Here is a 20,590-nt window from a genome sequence, read left to right as displayed (position 1 = left end):
TGGCTCAACATACAAAAATGAATCAACATAATATACAACCTCTTGAAAACCTCAATAGGAATCGTTCGAAATCCACACTCCCATGGCTGACTAACAAAGCGCTTTTCTAGCTGACTCTTCAGAGGGTAGTTCCCCCTCTGCCACCCGTTCATCACCTGGGGGAGGAACACAGCCGGTTCCCTGCCCAACCTTCATCCCACTCTGCTCCAGCAGGATGCACGGCCTCAACACTCCAGCCACTTCCCCAATGGCATCATATCCAGGCCTGACTAGTGAGTATGCCAAAAATACCTATGAATCATCAGGAATCTGAACAATAAACACACTCCCTGGAATGTACAAGGCAATTATACACAAATGTAATTAAAGGGAATAACTATTAAATAAACCAAGTTAGTGACACACCGCAGCCAAACGGCAGAACAAGGCCTTCCTGGAGCGATTTCCTGATTTGACTGCAGCATGTGTCACGAGGTCTGGGTTATTTAAAAATTTATGATGCTTTTAACACAGATGGGAAAGAACTGGGAAAACGTAACACACCATGCATTGTTCACCCTCGTGGGAACAAGGAGCGCTCTGCTCTCAGTCGGCTGCTGGGGAAAGCCCATCTTCCCTATAGCCACCTTTTCGCCTAAGCTCCCTGCCCTGAAAAACTCGCCGTCACCCCTTCAAAAAGCTCCTCTTGCCGATTTTGTTCTCTTAAATGTGCTTGAGTTTTAGGTTGAATTGTCTGAGGCTTTACGATGACTTGAAAGGAAATGGACATGTCTCCCAGCGTAACTTGCGGCCAGCGCATTGCTATGTCCACCTGCCTCGCTATGAAGCCTCTTTTACATCCTAAGCCCCCGCAGAGGTGTCCATCACTTCCCTCAGTCAAGCACTGAGGCAGCAAAAGGCTAGGCAAATACATTATACAACTATTCCCACAACGGCAACGCTTCCATGGAAAAGCTTTCCACATCTTTTGAGAAGAAAAACACTGATCCCTTCCATTTTTTGTAAAATCAGTCATCTGAAAAGGCAAACAAACCCAGGCCCCAGAAGTTTCAAAAAGAGCAGTATAGACAAGCCAGAGAACCGGGAGGAAGGAATGTTTACGTAGGTGGGGGAGCAGCGCCATCTCCAACCCCTTGGCGAAGTGGGCGGTGGCTTCGTAGAACTCCAGCAGCTTGGTAAGCTCCAGCTCAGGCCCTGCCCTCTCCACTCCGGAGCTGAGGCACATGGGCAGGGAGGGCACCAAGGCCCCCAGGGTCTGGATCAGCAGCACCGTCACCACTTCGTGGGGGTTCTTGAAAACCTGCAGTGGGATAGAGCACACAGAACCGAGGAGGAGTGTACTTTTTTAAAGAAGCTGTCTCCTGGATCCTTCAAAGGAATCTCCCCTGATAGATGTAAGGTAGTCTAGTTTAGAGCTATAATCCCAAAGTTTCCCTCTTTGCAAATGTGAGCATGCTCAGGAAGTAAAGTCCACTGGCAGGACTTGGGACTTGCAACTTCATGTCTATCACCGCCCCCAAGTGCCTAGCTATTTTCAGATCTATCAAATGCTTTCATATAGTGTTTCGATGGTCACCAAAAATTGACTAGAAAGAGGACTGTGAAGATGACAATCGAGAAGTTGCAGGGGGTGTGGCAGGAGGTAGGGAACAAAATAGAAGGAAAGAAGAGCACTTCATTGAATGGGAGCTAGAAGAATCTTTAAGCAGAGTAGCTATCTGGCCTACAGCCATCTCTCCCCTCGACACAGATCTCCAGTCTAGATGGATTTATCTTTTATTCTTAAGGACCACCAGGAATAGTTTATATCTAGACCTGTTTACACTATAGATTCACATATTCACTGGAAGTCTTTTTTTATATTCTATGTACTTTAGATCTCTTGGGCAAAACTTGAATAATGTACAGAGTCCATTTAGATAGGAGTTCTCACAGACCCCCAGTGTTGATTATATATTTTTTATTATAATGTATCTTAAATATGTACAAACATGAAATGAGATATGAGAGCTGTTCCTAGGCAACTCTAAGACCAAAAAAGATAAAATTTAAAACTATAAAACCAATAAGCTGGGTGCGGTGGCTCATGCCTATAATCCCACTTTAAGAGGCTGAGGCAGGATTGCTTGAGGCCAAGAATTTGAGATCATCCCGGACAACATAGAGAAACCTCATCTCTACAAAAAAATTAAAAAAGTAGCAGGGTGTGGTGGTGTGCACCAGTAGTCTCAGCTACTCAGGAGGCTCAGGTGGGAAGATCACTTGAGCCCAGGTGTTTGAGGTTACAGTGAGCTATGATCATGCTACTGCACTAGCCTGGGCAAGAGTGAGACCCTGCCTCAAAAAAAAAAAAAAAAAAAAAAGAAAAGAAAAGAAAACAATGAAAAAACAACAACAACAACTACAAACTGATACAGAATACTTCCTAACTAATTTTGTGAGGCCAGCATTAACATAATACCAAAAGCAGACAAAGACACTGCAAAAAGAGAACTACAAACCAATACTCCTTACGAATACACAAGCAAAAATCTTTAAAAAAATACTACTAAACTGAATTCAACAGCATATTAAAAAAAGTATGCACCATGACCAAGCAGGATTTACCCAGGAACGCAAGGATGGCTCAACATACAAAAATGAATCAACATAATATACCACATTAACAGAATGGAGTGAAAAAAACACATGATCATCTCAATTAATACAGAAAATACACATGATAAAATTCAACACTCTTCATGATAAAAACACTCAACAAACTAGGAATAGAAGAAAACTTCCTCCACATAATAAAGGTCATATATAAAAAATCACAGCTAACATGATACTCAATGGTGACAGACTAAAAGCTTTTTCCCTAATATCAGGAATGAGACAAGGATGCCTGCTTTTGACACTATATTCAACATAGTACTGGAAGTCCTAGCCAGAGCAATTGGAAAAAAAAAAAGAAAGAAAGAAATAAAAGACATCAAAATTGAAAACAGTTATCTCCACTTGCAGATGACATGCTCTTATATGTAGAAGACCCTAAAGAATCCAGAAAATATTGTTAGAGTTAATAAGCAAATTCAGCTAAGTTGGAGGATATGAAATCAACATGCAAAAATAATTTGTTTTTCTATATAATAACAACAAACAATCTGAAAAGGAAATTAAAGAAAACAATTCCATTTACAATAATATCAAAAGGAATAAAATACTTATGAATAAACTTAACCAAGGAGCTGGAAGACTTGTACACTGAAAACTACAAAACACTGCTGAAAGAAATTAAAGAACTAAATAAATGCTAAGACATCCCATGTTCATGAATTGGAAGATTTAAGATTGTTAAGATGGTAATACTACCCAAAGCAATCTACAGAGTCAATGCAGATTGACTATCTAAATCCCAATAATGCCTTTTGGAGAAATAGAAAAACCCATCTAAAAATTCACATGGAATTTCAAGGGATTTCCCCCCCAACACATACAAATAGTCAAAATATCTTGAAAAAGAAGAACAAAGTTGGAGGATTCATACTGCTTGATTTCAAAACTTACTACAAAGCTACAATAATCAAAACATTATGGTACTGGCATAAGGACAGACATATAGACCAATGAAATAGAACAGAGAGACCAGAAGTAAAACCGATACAGCTATGGCCAATTGATTTTTAACAAAGCTACCAAGACTATTTGATGGGAAAAGGACAGTCCACATGCAAAAGAAAGAAGTTGGACCATTACCTTATGCCATATACAAAAATTAACTGAAAATTGATCAAAGACCTAAATGTAACAGCTAAAACTATAAAACTCTTGGAAGAAAATATAGAGGAAAATCCTCGTGATCTTGAATTTGGTAGTGATTTCTTGGATATGACATCAAAAGCATAGGCAACAAAAAATAGATAAATTGGACTACATCAAAATTAAAAACTTTTATGCATCAAAAGACACTATCAAAAATGTAAAATAACCCACGGAATGAGAGAAAACATTCACAAATCATATATCCATATGTTTTGTAGATATTTTCTTCTAGTCTGCGGCTCAAGAAGAGGTTTTGATTTTGAGGAAGCCTAACTTATCCATTTTTTTTCCTTTTCATCGTTACTGCTTTCTGCGTCCTGTGAAACCATCACCAATCTCCAAGTCTTAGAGTCTGTGAACCTTTGTTGTTCTTCAGCCAATGGCCAAAAAATCCCTTTTGTCCGGTGACTTTAAGGAAAGGGAAGAACTCTGAGTGCAAGAGACTGATGTGGTTTGGACATTTGGCCCCTCCAAATCTCATGTTGAAATCTGATCCCCAGTGTTGAATGTGGAGCCTGGTGGGAGGTGTTTGTGTCATGAGGGTGGATCCCTCATGAATGGCCTGGTGCCCTCCCCCTGATAATGAGTGAGTTCTTGCTTTATTAGTTCACGAGATAGCTGGTTGTTTAAATGAGCCTGGAACCACCTCCTCCTCTCTCTTATTCCTTCTCTTGCCATGTGACACGTCTTCTCTCCCTTCACCTTCTGCTTTGATTGGAAGCTCCCTGAAGCCCTCACCAGAAGCAGATGCTGGTGTGGTGCTTCTTGCACAGCCTGCAGAACCATGAACCAAATAAATCTCTCTTCTTTATAAATTACCCAGTGTCAGGCATTCCTTTAGAGCAGCACAAAATGGACTAATACAGGGACCCAGTGTGTTAATTGAAACATGCATTTTTAAAAAGCCACTGGAGGTCTAAGATATGACTTTATACATAGACCAACCAATTAGAACTCTTTGGAATAGAGTCATTTAGTCTAATTCCTCCCCCACACCCCCAAATCATTTAAGTAAGAGACAAGAGCAAAATGGGTATTGCAACTACAAGACCAAACTTATCAATTGGGCTATAAAGTTAACCTAAGTAGCCCAGGAAAAAAGTCTGACCCTACCTTACACTGCATACAAAAATTAATTCAAGACGGACCATAACCTAAATATAAAAGTTAAATAAGTTTCTAGAAGAAAACATGGAAGAATACCGTGGCAACTTGGGGATTGGTGACGGTTTCTTAGGGCACAGAAAGTCATAACCATAAAAGAATAAAAGTAATAAATTAGGCTTCATCAAAATCGAAACTTCTGCTCAAGCCACAAACTGGAAGAAAATAGCTACAAAACATACGTAACAAAGGACTTGTATTGGGAATATATAAAGAACTCCTACAACTCAATAATAAAAAGATAAATAATCCAATTTTTTTAAATGGGCAAAAGACTTGAGTTGACACTTCACAAAGGAATATGTACAAATAGGTGATAAGCACATGAAAAGGTGTCCAATGTCCTTAGTCATCAGGGAAATGCAAATTAAAGTCACAATGAGATACTACTACACACCCACCAGAATGGCTAAAATTAAAAAGAATGACAACACCTAATTTCGGCAAGGATGTGGAGCAATCAGAACTCTCACACATTGCAACTGTGTGGGAGTGGGAAAAGCACAACCACTTTGGAAAAAGGTCTGACAGTTTCTTACATAATAAATCTATATGTACACCTACCCTCTGACCCAGCAATTCCACTCCTAGGTATTCACCCAAGAGATATGAACACATGTGTCTATAAAAAAATTTACTGAACAATTTTCAAAGCTGCTTTATTCATAATAGCTCCAAACTGGAAACAGACCAAATGTCCATCAATAAGAGAAGGTGTAAACAAATTGAGGTATATTTATACCAGGTACTAGTATTCAGCAACAGAAAGGAACAAACTAGTATACATACAACACTATGAGTAAATCTCAAGAACATACTCAATGAAAAAAACCTTACCAAAAGACCACATCTCATATGATTCCACCTATATGAAATTCTAGAACAGGCTAAACTAATTTATGGTGGAAAAAAATCAGTGTTTTTTTTCCAGCAGTGGTTGCCTTCAGGGCTGTTGGTGCAAAGACTGACTGAGGGAACTTTCTAGCATGGTGATAATGTTCTGGATATTGAAAGGGGATTTAGGTTACACAGGTATTTGTATATGTCAGAATAACCAAATGGCATATTTAAGATCATTGTATTTCACAATTTTACCTCAAAAAAAACTGTAAGTAAATTTTGAACTCTAGTTAATATCTGAAGTAAATGATGTTTGCAACTTACTTTGAAATGAATCAAAAAAAATAAGATGGGGCAATGAATAGATAGAGACAAGGACAGAGGCATTTATTTGTGATAAAGCAAATATAGCAAAATGTTCATTGTACAACCTAAAAAGTGGGTACATGGGTATTCACTGTATAATTCTTTCAACATTTTTATATACTGGAAATTTTTTGTATTAAAATAGTTGGGGGAAAATCTGAAGAAGACACATTTACCCTGGCACTTTTGGCCTTCTTTTTCACTATACTGAGCTTTAGGAGATGACAGCCCAGCTATTAATATCATGCTTACATCCTGAAAAGAAAATGAGCCATGGGCCAAAGGTGCAAATTAATATAAACTCATGACTTACAAACTTAGGATGAGGCCCAAATAGAAGTCTGAGAAGTCTTTATCTTAGATGATGAAAGGCATTTGTATATATAGACACGAACTGTTTTTATCCTCATGCTACAAGAAGCAGTAGAAGATACAAAAACACATAAATGATTATATAAAAACTGTGACACTTCTACAGGAGGTTTTCTCCTTTAAAAACAAAAACAAAAAACAAAACAGAAAAACTCAAGTCTGAATTAGGTTAGTTCAAGGAAAAAGAACAAGGATAGAGAAAAGTGCTTTAACCAATTTGAATGACATGACCCTGTACAAGGAATTCTCTCTAACTACACTCAAGTTCATTCCAGCAAACGACTGATGAACATCTGAAGAGTGATTCACGACTAATTGTAACAAAAAAAAAAAATAAGCCCCATCGCAAACAGGCCCAGTAAGCGGTTACTCCAAAGTAAGATAGGCTTTTCCCCTTCTAAAAGAGGATCTACTGCACCTCCTGTCTCAAGACAAGAGAGCCATGGCTTATACCATTTACGGCTGGAAAGCACAGAGACCTTGGGAAAGTAAGTGATGGAAAGTTTCCACTTGAAATAAAGTTCCTCTGTCTTACCTCACTCTTGGGCAGGAGGTGCCTTTAAAATTATCTCTTTCTCTAACTCTTGGTGTAAAGGGAAACTAACTCCAGGTCAGGTAAATTTTACCCGAAGTTAAGATAAAAACAATCTTGTTCACTCCAACACCACCTGACCCGGGGCCTCCTGCTTTTAGATCAGAAGATAATGGCCTTCAGGAATTCCACAGGCTGCCTGGCTGAACAACAGGCAACACTGTCACATTAGATTCCATTTAAGATATAGATAAGAGTGATAAGAAGAGTTTTAGTGGAGACCTAAAGATTTCACTGACGTGGGTTTCTAAGCTTATCTTTTTTTCCCTTTTTAATTTTTTTTGTTTAACCTTAAACCATTTAACTATAATCTAGGCTTATCTTTTAACCCCTCAAGTGACGACAGCATATGGGGCATGCTCGACCATTCCCAAGGCAGTCACCCACTCCCCTGTTACCACAGGCTTTGTTCTCCCTAGAACCCAAAAGAGCTGTTACCTGCGTAGCCCATTGGATTTGTGTGTGCCAAGCACCGAGCAGGGCGTCATAGAGTCCAGTGAGCTGCCGGTCCAGGGGGAGTTCACTCTGGCACAGCTCTTGCCAGGCTGCTAAAAGCTGCACCTGCAGGAGCAGAACAAAGGGGCCCTTAGTGGGCAGCCAAGGTACGCTGCCTGCGAAAACTGCCCTGCCCTCCTAGTAAGACAAACGATTTACAGCTGCTTGTTATCCTGACCACTCACTGATTGCTCAATGGACTCACTGAGCAACCCAGCGAGGTCCATCCAGTTCAAAAAAAGGAAGGAAAGAAAAAACATTTACAGTCACCTGCTCTGATCATCACCCAAAACTTGAATTGTTGCCTTTCAAGTGATCCCCTCTCCTTTTATCCTGCCCGCAAAGCATGCTTCTACTAAGCAACCACCACTCTCCCAAACAAACCTCAGAGTTAGGCATGAGGGTGAGTTTAAGCTTCATGTCCTAACATCACTGCGTGCACTTGAAGGAATTAAGGTTAGCCCAGGAGGCTGAGGTTTTCAGTGCCCTACCTTCTATAAGCCTAGAAAACATAAAATTCTGAGTCAGGCATGGTAGCGCGAGCCTGTAGTTCCAGCCACTCAGGAGGCTGAGGCAGAGAATCCATCGCTTGAGCCCAGGAGTTTGAGACTGCAGTGGGCAATGATCGCACCAGTGAATAGCTACTGTGCTCCAGCCTGGGCAACATAGAGTGACCCCATCTCTAAGAGAAAAAAGTTCTTACGGCTTGTTGAGGGCACAATCAAGTCTAAGACATGAATCTCCCTTAAAAGACAAAAATGGCAATAAATTAAAACAAGTCCATAAGTGAGTCCAGCTGTAAATAAAAAAGAGGATGAAAACTGATGACTCTTTTTCCAACTGGCAATTAAATGAATCCGTATGCTAGACCAAGAGCACCCCCTACAGGCTAACTAAAAGAAAAAAGGCCAAGGGGCAAGGAGACAGTATTTTTACCCTTTGAGTATAACAGATTCTGTGGCCCAGTGTCATGAGCATTCCACCATTGTCACTGCTCACAGTGCCTTACCTTGTGACACTTGTAGTAGTAGGCAAGGAGCTGGGGCATCCGGTCAACTTCAGTAAAAATCTTCACAAACATTTTGGACTGATCTAAAGAACAGAAAATATATATATACTGTTACCAGCCTTTGTGCTGCAGCAAAGAGAAAGAATTCACCAGGATCAGTTTGGAGATATATATATATACACACACACACACACACACACACACACACACACACACATACACACACATATATACACACGTACACACATATATGCTAGTATTCAGGAGTTCCTACCTAGGTAATTAATTAACTCACTCGTAGGAATCATAAATATGAAAATCAGTAGAGTTAAGAGTAGAATACTAGGTGATTTGGTAATCAGACACTGCGAGCTCTAGCTTGTTCATATAATGCATCAATAAGCATCATCAATATAGCAAAGATTATACATCAGCAAAATAACTCTTACATATGAATGGTGAAATGAATTTGATTCAGGGCTGGGATGAGGGAGAGGGAAGCCTGGGGTGTAAATTTGAAGGAGGCTCTCACTCTCAGGGATGTGCAAGGGCAGGGAGAGAGCCTCCTCAAATTTGGTGCCTCTGGCCAGGCGCACTGGCTCAAGCCTGTAATCCTAGCACTTTGAGAGGCTGAGATGGGAGGATTGCTTGAGGCCAGGAATTCAAGACCAGCCTGAGCAAGAGCGATATTCTGTCTCTACAAAATATACAAAAATTAGCCAGGCATTGTGGCACATGCCTGTAGTCCCAGCTACTTGGGAGGCTGAGGCAGGAGGACTGTTATAGCTCAGAAGTTTGACATTGCAGTGAGCTATGATTACACTGCTGCACTCCAGCCAGATCAACAGAGTAAGATCCTATCTCAAAAAAAAAAAAAAAAAACTTGGTGCCTTAAGCCAGCGGTCCCCATCCTTTTTGGTACCAGGGAATGGTTTCATGGCAGATAATTTTTCCATGGACAGGGGGCAGGGGAGAATGGTTTTCAGATGATTCAAGTACTTTACATTTATTGTGCAGTCAAACCTGTCTCCTAATGATAATCTGTATTTGCAGCCACTCCCCAGCACTAGCATCACCATCTCAGCTCCACCTCAGATCATTAGGCATTAGATTCTCATGAGGAGCGTGCAACCTAGATCCTTTGCATATGCAGTTTACAGTAGGGTTCGCACTCCTATGAGAATCTAATGCCACTGCTGATCTGACAGGGGGCGGAGCTTATGTGGTGATGTGAGCGATGGGGAGTGGCTGTAAATACAGGGGAAGCTTCACTAGCTTGCTCGCCCACCACTCACCTCCTGCTCTGTGGCTCAGTTCCTAATAGGCAACACACTGGTACCGGACCTCGGCCCAGGGAGCTGGGGACAGCAGCCTTAAGCACCTCCCCTGCCATACCTAGTCCTGGCCTGATTAGAATCATAAACTGTCAGAGACAGGTATCTAAATTAACTCATCATCCACCGCATCTTACAAGTAAGGAAACTGCTTCCCAGAGAGCTTCAGTTACTTGCAGATCACTGGCAGGACTGCTAAACCATAGTAAAGGTTGAACCATATGAAATTGCTGCTATTCAACCATTCTGACATAAAACAACAATTTCATATGATTCAATCTAATATTTAGATGAACTGAAAAATACTGAGACAAGCAGGCCTTCTGTCAGGTGCCAAGAACAAATCAAGCTCTTCACTCTCTCACCGCCTTTGTGCATTCGATGTCCGGGATGATCTCCTGGTTCCTAATCAGCCAACCTAAATTAGGTTCTTCCTGCTAGTCCTTATCACAACCTCCCCTTCATAGAACTAATCACAATCTATACTTATTTTATTTAGTTACTTACATCCTTGCTTATTATCTTTCTCAATGATAGAATTTTGTGCCTTAAACATAAGTCCCATGAGGGTGATGACCTCTCCTGTCTTGTTTCATTGTTCTTAGAAATTAGCACAACGCACAGTAGGCACTCAAAAAATGTACTAAATTAATGATTGTTTAAAATCATAGCACATGCCCTAACTCTGCAAAAAGAAACTATTTATAATGTTTTGATAATATAAACACTATTTATTTACTCAATTGAAAATAATGGTATAGGAGGAGAATGGGAAGGAAGGTAGGAGTGGTATGAAAGCTAAAGCCTTAGCTATAACAATAGGAAGAATAGATAATACCAAAAATTGATACACAAAGAAATAAAATCATAAATTTATTATGCAGAAATATAAAGTGAAAGGCCAGAAAAAGCAGCTAAGAATTAGAAGTGGTGTCCTCCTGAGGACAGGTCTGGAGAATAAGAAGGTAGGGGATGAGAATGTTATTCTTCCCTATAAGCCCCTCAGTACTATGTAAGTTTTTCAACACCATAGATGATGGGAAAAAAATCTAACTGAATCCAAGAAAAAGAAAATTGAAACCAATTAACTAATTTGTGGGTCTGGACTTCCGATTTGTAGTTTGCTGTTGAGCTGCACAGCTTTTTAGAAATGATGCGGGTCTCTCATCACTTGAGGCCAGGGGTTTGAGACCAACCTAGACAACACAGCAAGACCCCGTCTCTACAAAAAAATTTAAAAGTTAGCCAGGTGTGGTGGTGTGCACCTGTAGTCCCAGCTACTGGGGAAGCTGAGGGCGGGAGGATCACTTGAGCCCGGGAGCTCGAGGCTGCAGTGAGCTATGATTCAGCCAATGCACTCTAGCCTGGGCAAGAGAGTGAGACCCTGTCTCAGAAAATAAGAAGAAGAAATAAATGAAATTAAAATTTAAAAACAGAAATGATAAAGCTCTCATTCAAATATTGGCCTCTTAGGAATGATTCCCTTTGGGCCATTGCAAGAGTTAGAGAAAGAGAAAGGAAGTAATGTTCACTGAACACCTCCTCTGCACCAGGCACTTTGCACCTGTTTACCCCTCCCAAGAGTGGTATAGTGTGTATTACAAACTCATTTTAACTGAGGAGGAAATTGAGGTCTTATTGCTAGTATGTAGCAGCTCAAAGACTTTAAACTAGGTCTTTCCATCTCCTTCCACTCAGCCACACTCCTCAGGAGATTTACTAATAAACTGTTAACAGATATGAAATTATTCCCCAAACAGAAATGCTTTAATCTGTTCAAGGCAAATTATGCTCCGTCCTCAATCTTCCTTCTAGGCCTCATCTCTGACTCTTTTACCAATGTTCACTCTCCTAAAACAGTCCTATTTACTATTCCCAAAACAATGCCTGAGTTTTCCCACTTATCTATCATTCAAATCTATGCTGTTCTCTCTACCCCAATGCATTTCTTCACCTGTCAAAATTACAGGCCCACAGGAAGATGTTCACGCTGTATTACCAACTGGGGGCAAAACAAAAACGATAAAACGGGAAGAAAATACTAATAGGCATCTCTGGGCAGTGAGCTTTCTTATGTTTTTCAAATTTTCATTAACCTGTATGTACTGCTTTTATAATCAGAAACAATCTTCAAATTTTTTTAATTCCTCTATGTTCAAGGTTCTACACATATAAAAGCTGTTTCATAAAGGCTTCTTCAATTTTTCTTTATCCAACGTGGGGAGGCCTAAGGCTGTTTTCACATTCCACCTTGCAACAAAATTATTTGTGTACTTGTTCTCCCCCAGCCTCACCCTCAACAAAGCTGCAGGGTCCTTGAAGGACTGCAATCTCAGCTTCTTCAACTTTGTACTCCCCACTGCTCCTCACGTAGCACATATATTAAACGAATAGTTACAAGTCAGTCATCCCTTTGAAAATTCCTACTTTGGTTATACCAGATGGGAACTATAAGAAAGCAAATGTCCTGAACTCCTGTATGTTCACATATTTGGTGGTTTGAGGAATAAGTAAATAATTTAGTAAATATCAGCATTCCACACATAGCAGTGGACTCTAAGAGCCAAGTTATGGGCTTTAACATCAAGTAGTTTCTTAGCTATTTCCCTAAGCGCGGGAGAAATGACTACACAAAGCACTTGCTTTCAGGCTTACTGCTGAAAAGGCAGGGAGGTGGGTTTCAGTGCAGTCTCTGAACATCACACAGGGCAAGGCCACCTGTGGCTCCCGTCTGCCCCCTTCTGGCCAAAACATAGATGCGACAGCCTTAGAATTAAATTAAAAGGAAAGGAAAAAAACCTGAGCTAACAGGTCTTCAACCTTTTTGTATTTCCTTTGCTGGGAAGGAAAATCGTGACAGCAACCACTGTAGAGAACCCAGCTAAATTTCAGAAACCTGCCAGTGGATCTTGACCTAATGGGCAGCAATCCAGGAGTTAGAAAATGAATATTTGCCTTTAAAATGCTTGTTATTTTCATAAGAACACTTATATAAATGAATCTTTCTGCTACATTTAAAGTTATTCTACATAGTGACTCAAGCCTCTAATCCTACCACTCTGGGAGGCCGAGGCGGGAGGATGGCTTGAGGTCAGGAGTTCAAGACCAGCCTGAGCGAGAGTGAGATCCCATGTCTACTAAAAATAGAAAAATTAGCCAGGCATGGTGGCACAAGCCTGTAGTCCCATCTACTTGGGAGGCTGAGGCAGGATTGCTTGAGCCTAGGAGTTTGAGGTTGCAGTGAACTATGATGATGCCACTGCACTCTAGCCCAGGCAACAGAGTGAAACCCTATCTCAAAAAATAAAAGAAAAATCATTATTGAACTCTAGTGAGTGATATGAATGCCAAAGTGTTTAGGATTGAAGTGTACTAATGTCTGCAACTTACCTTGAAGTGCATCAGAAAAAATAAGATGGATCGATGGATGGATAGAGGAATGGCTATGTGATAAAGCAAATGTGGCAAAACGCTAATGCTAGAATCTAGATGGTATGTCCACTATACTCATTTCAACTTTTCTGTATGGTTGAAAATTTCATATGAAAATGTTGAAAACACATAAGCATCATAAAGTTACAGGCTTACTTCTAATCTACATAATTTAATCACCATTAACACATCCTAAAGACTGAAGACTCGGGAGGCCTTATCTTCACAGAGAGGTATACACACAGAGAAGAGAAACAGCCAGCACTCACCTATATCCTCAGAGGAGAATGCTGCTATGATCTGGGGACTGGCCAGGGCCTCCAGCCTGTTCTTCAATGCCTCTAAGTGCACACACTTTTCTGAGTAGTCTGGTGTATCAACAAGCATCGTTAAGCTGTTCTGCATACCTGTTAGCTTGGCAGAAATCACAGCTATGTCCTAGAAAAGACCAGAATACAGGATATTTATTTTAAAAGATCCCTGCTACCTCAATTACAAAGGAATAAAATATTATACTTTAATACATGAAAAGGCAACTTATAAAATAAGTTATTGTGTATTTTACCACAATGAAAAAATAATTGTGCCAGGCATGGTAGCTATTCCCTGTAATCCCAGCACTTTTGGAGGCCAAGGTGGGAGGATGGCTTTAGCCTAGGAGTTTGAGACCAGCCGGGGCAACACAGCGAGACTCCATCTCTACAAAAAATTAAAAATAAATTTAAAAAGTAGCCAGGCATGGAGGCACACATATGTAGTCCTAGCTACTTGAAAGACTAAAATGGGAGGATGGCTTGAACCCTGGAGTTGGAAGATATAGTGAGCTATGATAGCATCACTATACTCCAGCCTGGGTGACAGAGTGATACCCTGTCTCTAAAAAAAATTGATTAATTTTAAAAAACAAAAAGAAATAGAATTTTTAACAAGATATCATCTTATTTCATCCTTACAACTAGGTATCAAAAGTATTACTATTTTCCACACTTTGCAGGCCCAGAGGGGTTAAATAACATGCCAACATTCTACAGTGTGTAAGGCCTTTCTACTCATGTTCAGTGCTGTCATTACCTCCCATCTTCTCTGTCTGTGCATTTTTACTGGGGCTTCTCCTGAACTTACTCACTGTGACTAAGAGCTTCAGTAAGGCAGAGGGTGCAAACTAAAGAGCGTGGAAATCCTCAGAACAGTTTTGGACCTTCCCCACTCTAAGTCTGAATGTTTCTGTATGCTGTTCTCGACCGTCCCTTATGGTTTTCATGAATGGCTCCCATTTGCTTTCCCCAAACCTTAAGCTCCTACCTAAAGACATTTCACAACATCCCCTAAATAAGAAACCTACCTGAGTCTTAAATGTCTCTTCAATATCAGCACTTAACGTGCTCCACTTATCTGCTTCTTGAAGAGATTCAGCAGCAAGCTGCATCCTGGACTTCACTTGGTCAATTTCCACCAACACCTGAAAAAGAAAGGAGGGGTAAAAAATGAAGTGGTAGGTCCTTTTCCTCCACCTTCCACCGGTGACTTGAAACATAAGTATTGTGGCATGCTCCTGCCTTTGGGGAACTTCTGTACCCTAAAACACCAATCACCTGGCTAATTTTGTCCAGCAGGTGCTGAAGAGATGAATTAGCTGAAAGACTCAAGCAAAAGAGCAGTCTGAATACAATTTTGCATTAAGGTTGGCTTCCCACAATGTTGTGCTGTTCTAAACCCCTAATGAGAGTATACGCCTTCCAAAGACAAGAATCAACATTTAGGACAGGAGCCAAAATACCTGCATCGATTGAGATGTGTCCTGTTCAAATTTTTTAATGTCCTCCTTGACAAGAATCATTTGTTCTTTCAGAAAAGATGCCTCCTGTTTCAGGGCTTCGACATCACGGAGCACTTTGGGCATGTTCTGAAGAGCTTGGAGACTTGTTTCTGTACCAAAAAAAAAAAAAATCAAGAACAGCAATATGCACAAAAGGTGAAAAGAGGACCAGTCACCAGTGAAAAATATGAAACGAATCAGACAACAGAAAGGAAGTTTTCCCTAACACATTAGCAACCACACAGTTTTTGGAGCCTGCAGAAGATGTGGGACAGAAGAGGAGATGGGCAGCGAGGGACCTTTGCCAGGACCATGTCCTCCCCGGACTGATGGGTGAGGGCTGTGTGATTTAAAATGGAATGAACCACAGGGCACAGTGGCGCACGCCTGTAATCCCGGCTACTCAGGAGGCAGAGATGGGAAGATTGCTTGAGCCCAGAAGTTATAGGCTGTAGTATGCTGTGCCAATCAGGTGTCCTTATTAAGTTCTGCATCAACATGGTAACCTCCCAGGAGTGGGAGACCACCAGATTGCCTTAGGAGGGGTGAGCCGGCCCAGGTTGGAAATCGAGCAGGCACCCTGTGCCTGCAGGATGGTGCCTGTGAATAGCCACAGCACTCCAACCTGGGCAACAAAGCAAGACCTTGCTTTTTATATTAAATTAATTTTGAAGAGACCTTCTCACTCTGTCGCCCGAGGTGGAGTGCAGTGGAGGGAGCATAGCACACTACAGCCTCAAACTCCTTGGCTCAGGAGATCCTCCTGCCTCAGCCTCCCAAGTAGCTGGGACCACAGGCATGTGCCACCATGCCCAGATAATTTTTTTCAGTTTTTTAGAGACAGGGTCTCACTATGTAGCCGAGGCTGGTCTTGAATTCCTGGGTTCAAGCGATCCTCCTGCCTCAGTCTCCCAAGTTACTGTGATTATGGGCATGAGCCATCACACCATAATTCATTTTTTTAAAAAATCAGGAGTGAACCATCGACCTGACTTAACACCAATTCTTTGCCACCAGTAAGTGAAATCTTAACTTTTTTTGCAAGGAAGAATGAAGAAATCTGGCACTGGGTGATTGCTAGTTATGCAACAGGGGCTTTACATACATTTTGTCACTGTCCATGGCAACATTAGCAGCCTCCTCTATTGATAAGAAAACTGAGGCTCAGAGAAGTGAAGTAACTTGCCCAAGATTTTACAGAACCAAAACCAAGCTTTACATGTGTCTGGCCCCAAAGCCTGCTTTCCATGGTCTTTTTTCTTTTCCCCCTGTTTCCATATTCTTTTATTTTGTTGGGCCTTTTCTGGGTTGTATTTCTGCTAATTCCAAAACTTTTAGGAATATGCTTGATTATCCTTATGACTGGGGAGGCAGAGGAAGAGAGGATCTCTTGAGACTGGGAGTTTCAACTTAGTGAGCTGTGATCACGCCACTGCACTTCACCCTGGGCGACAGACGGGCTACAGACCCTGTCTCCTAAATAAATAAAATAAAAAGGTAAAGTCGAGGAGTTATACGAAATGGTTGCTAGTGCAAACTATTTTTTATAAATAACTATCCTCAAAAATTGGTTTGTGTCCATTCAATCCAGCCTATCTTCCTCAGCGGACATGAAGATGTACTAAAACAATGTTTCCCAGATTTGTGTCATTCCCATACACCTATACTGTAATAGGTTTTTGCCCGATATAAGGATCAGTTGGCTATTATGTAATACTCTTAAAATTCACTCTTTTCACTTAAGTTTTAAAAGGAAACTTTATAGCACCGTCAGAGTTGGAAAATTAACACATCCAAAATTTCCAAGTGTCAAAGACCGCGAGCACCCAGCTGAGACTTCCTCGGTGATGTAATCAGGACTTCAGGCTCACTTTCTCACCAAGTGAGGCACGGATGTTTACCGCCCAATACGTGCACCACCCGGTTGTCCCATGCCCAGTTCGGGGACCTCTGCCCAGCCGAGCGCAGGGGAGGGCCCCTGGCCAGAACCCCGCACGGCTCACCCTCCACGGCGTGGTTCACTTCTTGGATGAACAGCTGCAGCTTCATCACCAGGGTGGCTGCGTGGCCGTCCGCCTTCCCCGCCGCCGCCTCCTTCGGGCCAGCCCTGAAGGCCGCATTGATCCACTCCTTCACGTCGAAGTCCTCGGCCAGGAACTTGGAAAAGTCCATGGCGGCACGGCCGCAGGCCTGGAGTTCAGGCCTTAATAGCTGGCTCCGGGTGACAACGAGGAGGCAGAAGAGGGAGACCCTGCGAGAGCACCGGGGCTAGCCTCCGATGCAACACCCCGGAACTTCCAGGACGGGTAACTTGCTCCTCTGTAGCTTCTCTGTCAGCTCGCTCAGGCTGCGGCTGGGACTGACCCCGGCCGCACGCCGTACTTCTTCCGGAAGTAGGTGGCCGTTACCATAGAGTCTGCCGGCGTTCCGGGCGCCTGAGTGCGCTGGGTGTAAGAGAAACGCCCCGGTGCTGATCGCTCAGGGCAGGTACAAACATCCCACTTCTGCTAAAAATTCTCTGAGCAAGAAACGATAAGGGCTTTACGATAAAGTTCTTATATATATTAGCGCCTTTAATCTTCACAGTCTTTTGAATACTATTATTCTCCCCAACGTATAGATGCGGAACTGAGGCAGTTAAGCAACTGGTTCAGTCATGTAGCTAGAAAGTGGCACTGTTAGGATTTGAACTCAGACAAACAGGCCACTGGAACCTTCGCTCTTTTCTACTCTCCTGAAGGGAGCGAGTGAAACCTCCATGATGTGACCTCTGCCCACCACTCTTCCCATATCGCTTTAGCCACTTTGGCCCCCTATCCTTTCCTAAAACCCTACGCTGGAACCCACCAGTCTTTGCACTTACTTGTTTCTTCTAGCCTAAAACAAACAGTGTGATGCACATTCTCACACATATCTTTGTGCGGACACGTGTTTTCATTTCTTGTGGATAGATTCTTTGGAGTGAAACTGCTAGTTTGTAAGGTAAATTTATGTTTAACTGTTTAAGAGACTGCCAAACTTTTCCAGAGTGCCTGTACCGTTTTATATTACCATCAACAATGAATGAGGGTTGCAGTTTCTCTATAGTCTCCCGAATATTTGGTATGTAGTCAGTGGTAAGTCATTGTTGCTTTAATTTGCATTTCCCTAATGACCAATGATGTTGAACATCTCATGTGTTTGCCAGCTGTTCTTATAGTTCTTTTACCTTCTTGGTAAAATGTCTATTCAAATCTTTTGCCCATTTTCAAATGGGATTGTCTTCATATTATCGGGTTATCACGGTTCTTTACATATTCTGGGTATAACTCTTTTGTTAGAGATACGGTTTGCAAATATTTTCTTTCAGTAGCTTATCTTTTTGTTTTCTTAATTATGTCTTTTGAGGTACAAAAATTTTAAATTTTAATAAAGTTCATTATCACCTTTTTTATGGATCATGCTTTTGGTGTTGTATCTAAGAAATCTTTGCCTAACCTAAAATCATGAAGAATTTCTCCTGAATTTTCTTCTAGAAATTTTAAAGTTTTGGCTCTTGCATTTAGGTCTGTGATCCATTTTGAGTTCAATTTTTGTGTATGGTACAAGGTAAAGGTCTAAGGTTTGTTTGGGTGGTTTGGTTTTTTTTGCATGCAGGTATACAGTTATCTCAGAATCATTTATTGGAGAGACTGTCCTTTCTCCACTGAATTGCTTTTACATCTTTGTCAAAAATCAACTGACATAAATGTAAGGGTTTCTGGACTCTTCATTCTGTTTCATTATCTATATGCCTGTCCTCGTACCAATGGCAAACTGTCTTGATTACTCTAGTTTATAAGAAGTCTAATCCTTCTGGAATTTTGATGGGGATTATATTGAATTTAGGCCAGGGAAGGTGGCTCATGCATAATTCCAGCACTTTGGGAGACTGAGGCAGATGGCTTGAGCCCAGGAGTTTGAGGTTGCAGTGAGCTACGATAACACCACTGCACTCTAGCCTAGGTGACAGAGCAAGACTCTGTCTCAAAAAAAAAAAAAAAAAAAAAGATTATATTGAATTTATAGATCAATTTGAGGAGAATTGTCATTTTGACAATATTGAGTTTTCCAATCCATAACATGAAATGCCTCTTCATTTATTTAAATCGGGATTTTTCAGCCTTGGCACTATTTATTTGTATAAATTTAAGGGGTACAAGTGCAGTTTTGTTACATGGATACATTGCATAGTGGTGAAGTCTGGACTTTTAGTGTATCCATCACCCAAATAATGTATATATACTCATTAAGTAATTTCTCATAATCCACTCCCCATTCACCCCCTCTCCTTGGCACTATTGACATTGGGATTTTTCATCCCTGGCACTACTGGGGCCAGATAATTCTTTGTTATGGGGGCTGTCCTATTCGTTGTAAGATGTTTAGCAGCATCCCTGACCTGTACCCGCTAGGTGCCAGTAGCATCCCCCTCTCCAAGGGTGACAATCAAAAATATCTCCACACATTTTCAAGTGTCCCCTAGTGCTGTGGTCCCCAACCCCGGGGCGGCGGACCGGTGTAGGTCCGTGGCCTGTTGCTTCCCGCTGCGCAGCGGGAGGTGGTGGGCGGCGGGCTGGTGGGCAAGCGAGGCTTCATCTGTACTGCTGTCCCTCCTCATCGCTTGCATCATCGCGTGGGCTCCGCCTCCTGTCATATCAGCGGAGGACATTAGATTCTCATAGTAGCGCCAACCCTACCGTGGACTGCACATGCAAGGGATCTAGGTTGCCCGCTCCTTGTCAGAGTCTAGTGCCCGATGATCTGCGGCGTAGCGGTGGTGCTCGCGCTGGGGAGCGGCTGCAAGTGCAGATTGTCATTGGCAGAGTTTTGATTGCACAATGATGTGGTGCACTTGGGTCATCCTGGGACCATTCCCACCACCAGCACCCCGTCTGTGGAAGGATTGTCTTCCATGAAGCCAGTCCCTGGTGCCAAAAAGGTTGGGGACTGCTGCCCCATTGGGAACAATCACCCCTGGTTGAAAACCTGATTTAGATCTTTAATTTCTCTCAGCAACATTTTGTAGTGTTCGTTGAACAAATCTTGCACTTTTGTTAAATTTATTCCTAAGTATTGCATTCTTTTTAATGCCATTGTGAACGGAATTTTCAATTTAATTTTCATATTGTTTGTTATAGGAAAACAATTGACTTTTATATATTTATCTTATACCCTTTGACCTTGTAAAATTTATTAGTTCGTGTACGCATGTGTGTTCCCTGGGATTTATTAATATTTACATACAGAATCACACCATCTGTGACTACACTTTTCCTTTTTCATTTCCAATTTGGATGCTTTCCTTTCCCCTACTATTAATTGCACTGGTTAGAATCTTCAGTACA

General features: G+C 41.6%; 1 protein-coding gene across 2 annotated transcripts in view; it reads right to left on the bottom strand.

The window, feature by feature from the left end:
• Window positions 1–17,618, bottom strand: part of COG7 (component of oligomeric golgi complex 7) — a 58,430-nt gene extending 40,812 nt beyond the window's left edge. For both annotated transcript variants that reach the window (XM_012644996.1, XM_012644997.1), the window contains exons 1-7: window positions 17,228–17,618; window positions 15,186–15,334; window positions 14,751–14,867; window positions 13,678–13,846; window positions 8,643–8,725; window positions 7,577–7,699; window positions 1,102–1,300 (exon numbers count right to left, since the gene is read on the bottom strand). In XM_012644996.1, coding sequence (XP_012500450.1) covers window positions 1,102–1,300; window positions 7,577–7,699; window positions 8,643–8,725; window positions 13,678–13,846; window positions 14,751–14,867; window positions 15,186–15,334; window positions 17,228–17,396 — 1,009 coding nt within the window. In that variant the 5' untranslated portion in view covers window positions 17,397–17,618. The remainder of the gene's footprint in view (window positions 1–1,101; window positions 1,301–7,576; window positions 7,700–8,642; window positions 8,726–13,677; window positions 13,847–14,750; window positions 14,868–15,185; window positions 15,335–17,227) is intronic.
• Window positions 17,619–20,590: the final 2,972 nt, after the last annotated feature.

The sequence above is a fragment of the Propithecus coquereli genome, unplaced genomic scaffold (assembly GCF_000956105.1).
Source record: "Propithecus coquereli isolate 6110/MARCELLA unplaced genomic scaffold, Pcoq_1.0 Scaffold223, whole genome shotgun sequence".
Taxonomy (NCBI): domain Eukaryota; kingdom Metazoa; phylum Chordata; class Mammalia; order Primates; family Indriidae; genus Propithecus; species Propithecus coquereli.
Note: the sequence above shows the minus strand (reverse complement) of the source record. Positions and strands in the feature narration are given on the sequence as shown.